Source organism: Aethalodelphis obliquidens, unplaced genomic scaffold (assembly GCF_003676395.1).
Source record: "Aethalodelphis obliquidens isolate GAN/ISIS:26980383/991018 unplaced genomic scaffold, ASM367639v1 scaffold38, whole genome shotgun sequence".
NCBI classification, from domain to species: domain Eukaryota; kingdom Metazoa; phylum Chordata; class Mammalia; order Artiodactyla; family Delphinidae; genus Aethalodelphis; species Aethalodelphis obliquidens.
Genome location: NW_020837982.1, coordinates 17,499,484 through 17,507,268, shown reverse-complemented (window position 1 = coordinate 17,507,268; position 7,785 = coordinate 17,499,484). Strand labels below are relative to the sequence as shown.

The window sequence follows — 7,785 nt, the reverse complement described above, 5'->3', positions numbered from 1 at the left end:
GGGAGGGACGAGGTCCTTGTGTACAAAAGGCCCCACAGCACGGTAATGAGAGAGGCGCCCGCCGCTTCAGCAGTGCTTAGCTATCAGTACTTAAAACAAAGACGTCTGTACTTTTCTATTCAGAGCGACCTTCCCCTCCAAATGCTTACTGAACTAGCCAAAGCTTCAGAAACGTAAATGACCGGCATTTTACAAACTTGTACTGAAGCTGAAACCCAAGCAGAAAAGGTTACAAAAAGTTGCTCCCTGTTTTACTGCCCTTCACTGGGCTAGGTTGGTACTTGTTTTTTTAATTTTCATCACATCTTACATGAGTGATGAAGACACGCCCAGTTACAAAAGGTACCCCCCTTTTCACTGACATTTTTTTTTTTTAACAATATGCATTGATGTCAACATCGTGATAAACCTGGATGTTCAGTTGATTCACTGCACCTATAAAAGCCCTGCCAGGGAATCCTATTTTGTGGGCACACCACACAGAGCCTGGCACTCGAGGTCAGATGATTCCAATCCTAATCTGAAAATAAGCGCAAGGAGCTCCGTGAGAGCATATGTCTCGTCTGGCTACCAGTTTCAGGCCACACTTTGCTTCTGTGTCCTACAGTGGGCGGGGCAGAAAAAGTAACCCAGTCTCAAACTTGCTATTCTTTTCCTTTTAAGAACCTTACAACTACCGACATCTCTAGCTCCGAAGCACACAACGCACACAAAGACATGACTGGACAGTATCTTAACTGAAAGCACTAGTTTAAATAGCCTAGAGTCTTACGGAAAATGTTATTTCAAACCATGCAGAGGCAAGAGTCACCCAAAACCACAGTTTATTCTATGACCTTTATATTGCTTTTCTGTTATTTAAAGGTTGAAGCAAAGTGAAGTGGATGGAAATATTCTGTTAAAAGAACAAAGTGAGTCAATCACAGCATATGCATCTAATAACACCTCAGGTCTATGCCATACGCTCCAAACACAAGGCTGAGTCCAGGAGTGGCTCATGTTCTGGGTTCTTGTAAAGCAAATGGAAATATTGGGAAGAATCAACACATCCCAACAGAGGAGCCATAAATGCCCTGAAAGCAGAAAGTTGACACAATTTTAAATATAATTCATATATATATATTTTAAAATCAAACACAATTAAATAGAATATGGTTTAAGTACATGAATACTTCACTTTAGAAGAATAACAGAGGTGGTACATAGTACCAAAAACTCATACACAGCCTTTCTGCTTCTTCTGTTGATGAAACAGTGCATGTCTATACAACCAAATATTGCAGTGGAATAAATTCTCTGTTCATTCAAGACTTTCTCAAGGACAGAGGTGATAATTATATATTCATATGTGTATATATGTATTTTTTGCAAAGTCTGAGCAAAAGCAGTAACACCTAAGAGAACGTTCTTTCCCTCCAACAGTCCGTGTGGTGAGGCAGCACTGGCACCGCCTGCATGGAGTGTGCTGGCCGACAGGGCGGCCCCGCCCATGGCAGTGCGGTCCAGACCCTGAAGCTGACCAAGTGGAAGTGCAGGGAGGGGCCTCTCGTTACCCCACAGACAGAAGAAAAAGGCCACAACCTGCACATCTCCCAGCGCAGAGCAAAGAAGAGGAGAGAGTCAGAACTGAGTGCCTCTCTGTCTCCACACCTGCCCGCCCACCTTCTTTAAAAACTCTACAATCTGGGAATAAACATTTTGTTCAAGGAACCACAGGGGAAAACTGGAGTGATGGCTGTTGCACATCCCTTTCCACAAGTACTCTGAGGGGAGGTGACGTCACCGGAGCCCAGAATCTCGGAGGAGCAAGTCCTACCACTTGCAGTGCAGAGGCTCGTCCTTCCGGCAGCGGGGGAGCTGGTTTTAAGAGTACTGCGTCTCAGGAGCAATTAAAACGTGAAAACCATACACTGTCACCAAAGGGGAGGACAACGTCACCAAGACTTGACTCACGGCCCGTGAGCTTCCTCCCAAACTGATGCCTCTGTGCAGACCCCGCTCCCCGGAAGAAAAGCCACCTGCTGGTGCCGCACTGCCTGGCTCCTGAGGGGCCGACTCACCTGCCTGTTCAGGAGACCAAGCGAGGCCCCTCTGGTACCCGCTGTCTGATGCTGTTGGGGTGGGTCACCGCCAAGGGAGGTGCATCAAATACCGGCTCTACGCCTCTGCGTCTCCCATGGCGTGTGGCCCCTGCCTATCCCAGTGGAGTAACACTCTTCCACACATGGGTTATTGCCATTGGAAAACTAGTAATTCTCTAGTAATGTAAACAACACCACTCTGTCTCTACAACCTTCACTGTGTGATCAACATGTGCAGATGTGTCTACGCGACACTCTGCCGACGGTGGAAGTCTAGGATTGTCTGCCATTCTTTCTTGGGAACAACAGTGAGAAGAAATACAGTGCTCTGTTTTCACTGGCTGTGGGGAAGAATCCAACCAAAGGAAAAAAGTTCTCCTATTTTCCAAAAGCAGATTTCCTTTATCTCAGGTCTTGAGTCATAGCTGATGAAAGAAAGGAAAAGAAAAAGGTAAGGTACATTTCTACAACCAGTGACACATTACCATCACAGATTAAGGAAGAAGGGCACCAACACTTACACTTGGTTGAGCGCCTACTACATACCAGCGCTCATGACAGCCAGGACCCGACTACAATCACGGGAGGTAAAATGCCCTAATTATCTTCATTTACAGCTGAGTGAATGGAAGCCTAAGGAGGCCAAGCAACCCACCTGAAGGTTATATAACGAGGACTGGCACCCAGACTTGCTTTTATCTTTCCGTTTTGGCAACAGATATTAGAACGAAACATCTACTTTTTGACAGATAATTCTGCTTCTAGGAATTAACTCTAAAGCATACTCATAAGAGAGGGCAAAGACTTACATACACATTCATCAAAGTATTGTTTGTAACAGGGAACGATCCCAAACGACCTAAGTGACCATCCACAGGGGATTCATTAGATGAAGACAGAGCCATAATATGGAATGCGCCAAAGCCTTTAGAAAGAAAACAGAGAGCTTTGATCTTCTGGCCTCCTAAGACCAAGCTTCTGAGGCTGAGTCCTCTTTTTCACTGCACTGGGGAGGAAACAAACATCACAGAAGACATGGTCCCTGCTATTTGTGAGATGGGACATAAACACATGAAACAATTCAGTAATGCTGTGAGGTCATTTACATTAAATGCCCAAGTGCTTTCTATAGACAAATGTAGAGTAGGTGATTCAAAGCAGAGAGGTATCCACAGGGGTTAAAGAGGGGTTGGGTACTCCTTTGTGGGTGCAGGACTTCTCACATTCACACATTCATGGAATGAGAATTACAGGGGATCTTATGAGATTTTCTTGTCCAACTTCTCTGATCTACTGATAAGGAAACGAAGGGACCAGAGAAAATTAACTTGCAAAAGGTCACACATACTAAAAATGGACTGAACGAGGTCTGCCGGCCTACTGCTTTTTCCATACCAATACACTGCTGATTCCTAAAGGACAGGCAGGACAATCATCTTGGCCAGCCAAAGAGGTCTAGCAAGGTTAAACGCAAAATATATCTGTGTATCTTAGAAATGAAAAGCATATGGTAATAAAATCTGAACACACAACTCCAATGAAAAGCCTTAAGTTTAAACATCTGCTTTCCAAAATGGTTTCTAAAGAACATTTTCATATTGTCAAACATTTGATCATCAACATGACAATGGGGAAGCACAAAAATAACTACCTTGCACTTCTTTATACACCTTTACCATGTTATTTGCTATTCTGGGTTTGACTGAGCCAGTGAATATAGGCAAAAATTATCACCCTTACATAGAAAAGAGGATGGAGTCTGCAAAAGTAAACAGAGTTTTGGTATGAATCAGCTCAGTGAAAAGTTCAAAATTAAACCAAGTTCTGGTAATAACAGAGTAAAAAGTTGGCTACAAAGTTAGCAAGGAAAGGTGATGCTGGACCCAAATCTAAGTTCACGCCTCCATCTGAACATAGGTAACTAACATAGTGTTCCTAACTCCTGATAAAGTAGACAGAAGAGTTTAACACCTTCACAAAGAGTCTGAGCAGAGGTTCTCCTGTCACATGAAGTCTTTGTGAGTCAACTCAAGTTACAGAAAGCAAAGGTGGTGGAGGAACTGGGAGTCTTTGCCTGAAGAGATAACCGGGGGTGCTAAGGGGCTGCCTCCAATTTGCTGGGTTATTTGTGTGGCTCTTGTGGGCACAGCTGGTGAAGCCATAGAAAAACAGAGTATTCAGTTGGGGGCAAGTCAGAATTTCCTAATAATTACTGTTGTTGACCTCCAGGTAAAGATGGCAGATTGATCACATCCATTCAATTCACTCCTTCCTAAAGTAGTACTTAAAAAAAAAATAACCCAGAGAGTCCGCCTGCTGATGCAGGGGACAGGGGTTTGTGCCCTGGTCCGGGAGGATCCCACATACCGCGGAGCGGCTGGACCCGTGAGCCATGGCCGCTGGACCTGCGCGTCCGGAGCCTGTGCTCCGCAACGGGAGAGGCCACAGCAGTGAGAGGCTCGCGTACCGCAAAAACAAACAAACAAACAAACAAAAAACCAAACAAAAAAACCAAAGTCACATGAAAGGGAAAAGTGAGAGAAGAGGCAACAACAAAATGGAAGAGTGTAAATGACTTAGTAGATCCAAAAAAAAAAGTAATCGAGATTCACCTTTATCTTTATTACTTCCTTCTTTCTGCTTTCTTTGGGTTTCATTTACTCATTTTCTAGTTTCTTAAGATAGAAGACTGTGACTTTTCCTCTTTTCTATTATAAATATTTAATGCTATAAATTTACCTATAAGAACTGCTTTAGCAGTATCCCACAAATATAGTTGTCCCTTAGTAATGGTGGGGGATTGGTTCCAGGACCCCTGCAGATACCGAAATCCGAGAATGCTCAAGTGCCTTCCATAAAATGGCACAGTATTTGCATATAACCTACACGCCTCATCCTGTGTATCTGAAATCACCTCTAGCTTACTTGTAATACCTAATTCAATGCAAATGCTATGTAAATAGTTGCCAGGCCATGGCAAATTCAAGTTCTGCTTTTTGGAACTTCATGGAAATTTTTTTTTTTTTAATATATTTTTGATTCGTGGCTGGTTGAATCCATGGATGTGAAACCTTCAGATGTGGAGCCCACGAATAGGGAGGGCAGATTCTACTATGTTGTGTTTTCAGTCCAAAATATTTTCTAATATTCCTTTTGATTTCTCCTTTGACTAATGGGTTACTCAGAAGTATGTTAATTTCAAAATATTTGGGGATTTTCCACATATCTTTCTTTCTCTTTTATTTTTTTTTGGCTGTGCCACACAGCTTGTGAGATCCTAGCTCCCCGACCAGGGACTGAACCCAGGCCCTCAGCAGTGAAAGCCCAGAATCCTAACCACAGGACAGCCAGGGAATTCCCTCCATATATCTTTCTGTGACTGATTTCTTGTTTAATTCCTTTATGGTCAGAGAAGAAACTGTATGCTTTCAATCCTTTAAAATTCATTGAAAGCTTACAGTTTGTCCTCCCTACACTTTGGAAACTGCTTCCAGGAAGTGAACTAGGGATCATCTCAATGTTACCTTCCTTTCAAGGATTAAAGTCCTCTACTGAGTGTTGTCTAATATCTGGAAATAGCTGTTTCATTTAGTTTGTCAGTTTTCTAGTTGTTTATAATGAGAGGGCAATTCCTATAGCAGTTAACACTTCAACAGCAGAAGCAGAAGCTCCCTTATGTCCTTTTAAATTTTTGTGTCTCTGGGATCTAATTCTCTTCAGTTTTACACACGCTAGATCAGAACACAAATCATCCTTACCTTTGTGGACTTCTCTAACGGCTGATCACACTGTGCCTGCTGCATAACATCACTGACTATCATTTTAGCAATCTTCCAAGCTAGCTCTTCCTGGGCCTATAAAAGTAATTAAACTGTTGATAATGGTTATTCACTAGAAGAATAAGCAAACATTATTAATGTTCTAAACACACCTGTATATGCATATCATTTCTACTTATTTGGGAAGAAGCACGTCCCCACGTATGAAAGGACCCGGGCCACCCTCTGGTCGTGATATATTAACATGCTCTTCACTGTCTATCCGACATCATGACTATTTTCATGTTAGGTGGTCAAAACAAAACATCTTTCTTTTTCCACTCTCATCTTTCAATGTACTTAACTATTCAAAAAGCAAGCCTCTACTTCTGAAAGTATAACACACAGTGAGGAAGGAAACACTGAGCTTTTGTTTCTACACTGTTACTGGTGCCTCTGCTGATTAATGGAACCTTGACTGCTTGGATATTTTTCACTGGCCAGACTCTGGACTGAGGATACCTCCACTGCCTCTACCAGGCAACTGTGAGATGCTACGGAGGGCCAACCCCTTCTTGTTATCTCCTAGATAAGGAAGCAGCGATGTACCATGCTGCTTAAGCAAGGGAGCTAAGGAAAGAGAAAACTCGAAACCTTGCTTAGAGTAAGTGTCCCTTATAAACAGGAATCTGTTTACACTAAAAGTAGAATTTACCTCATCAGTATTTCCTTGCACCCATTTCTTCATAGCTTGAGAGAACATGGATCCTAGTAAACAAAGCCAAAGTTGAATGTAGACCTCATGCGTAATTTTACATTAAAAAATGCTCTTATATAAACATCTATTTCCCAGCTTTTAAAAGATATTCTTTTTTTAAAGATGTATCTTTTTTAAAAGATACTATTTTTGGGGTACAACCTTACCCCAAAATTAAGGAATATTACCATTAATAAAAACTGATTATATTGGCTCCATAGCAGAGTATTTAACTTGCAAATATTATGGTTTGAAAAACTTTGAAAAGCTGTTTTAGAGCTCTAGATGTTTCTTCTATTCTCCTCACTTGATGAAAGAAACTATCATCTAGTGTTAAATCTGCAGTAAACATTCAAAGATCAAATAAAACCATGACCAGGATCTGGTCTTGAGATAAGAATCTAGCAATACATCAGGAGATGTCATGTATATAAATCTTTTGGATCAGCTCCTATACAAAAGGGCTTCCAGTGCAGATTATGCCGCTACATGCTGGATCTCTGGTCTGTGTAAATTTGCTGGGTAAGATCAGAGTTTTAAACAGCCATGCTCTGTCCAGGCCATAATACACCTCAACTTCCCAGGAGACACACAAGTCTATCTACATCTGTACTCTAGATGCTGAGGAGTCACCAAGGACGTAGGCTAGCCTCTATTTCCAGGTATAAAATACACAGCTTATCCTTTCATTAATACATATAGGCTCACATCCTAACTTTGCCTTAAACCAAGTGGTTGGTAGATTATTTCTTAGGCAAGATCCTGATTAGTTCAATGACTGGGATATGCTATAGTAAACTGCAGCATTCATGAAAAAAAACAAAACCTGGATCCTTTCCCCTTAATATATTTTTATTTTATTTATTTTTTAAAACAATGGCTTTCTTTTTTTTAAAATTATTATTACAAATTTATTATTTATTTATCTATTTATTTTTGGCTGTGTTGGGTCTTCGTTGCTGTGCACGGGCTTTCTCTAGTTGCATCGAGCTGGGGCTACTCTTAATTGCGGCATGTGGGCTTCTCATTGTGGTAGCTTCTCTTGCTGCGGAGCACGGGCTGTAGGCGTGCGGGCTTCAGTAGTTGCAGCACGTGGGCTCAGCAGTTGTGGCTCGCAGGCTCTAAAGCGCAGGCTCAGCAGCTGTGGCACACGGGCTCAGGTGCTCCGCAGCATGTGGGATCTTCCCGG

The 7,785-nt window shown here is 42.1% G+C and overlaps 1 protein-coding gene across 6 annotated transcripts in view; it reads right to left on the bottom strand.

Annotated features, from left to right (window-relative positions):
- Positions 1-807: 807 nt before the first annotated feature.
- AKAP10 (A-kinase anchoring protein 10) overlaps positions 808-7,785 on the bottom strand; it is a 54,164-nt gene continuing 47,186 nt past the window's right edge. For 3 of the 6 annotated variants that reach the window (XM_027131138.1, XM_027131139.1, XM_027131145.1), the window contains 3 exons: positions 6,555-6,607; positions 5,840-5,935; positions 808-1,073 (listed from right to left, as the gene is read on the bottom strand). In XM_027131138.1, the coding sequence (XP_026986939.1) occupies positions 1,041-1,073; positions 5,840-5,935; positions 6,555-6,607 (182 nt within the window). In that variant the 3' untranslated portion in view covers positions 808-1,040. Of the gene's footprint in view, positions 2,507-5,839; positions 5,936-6,554; positions 6,608-7,785 lie in introns of all 6 variants that reach the window. The other 3 variants (XM_027131140.1, XM_027131143.1, XM_027131144.1) reach the window with 3 other exon arrangements.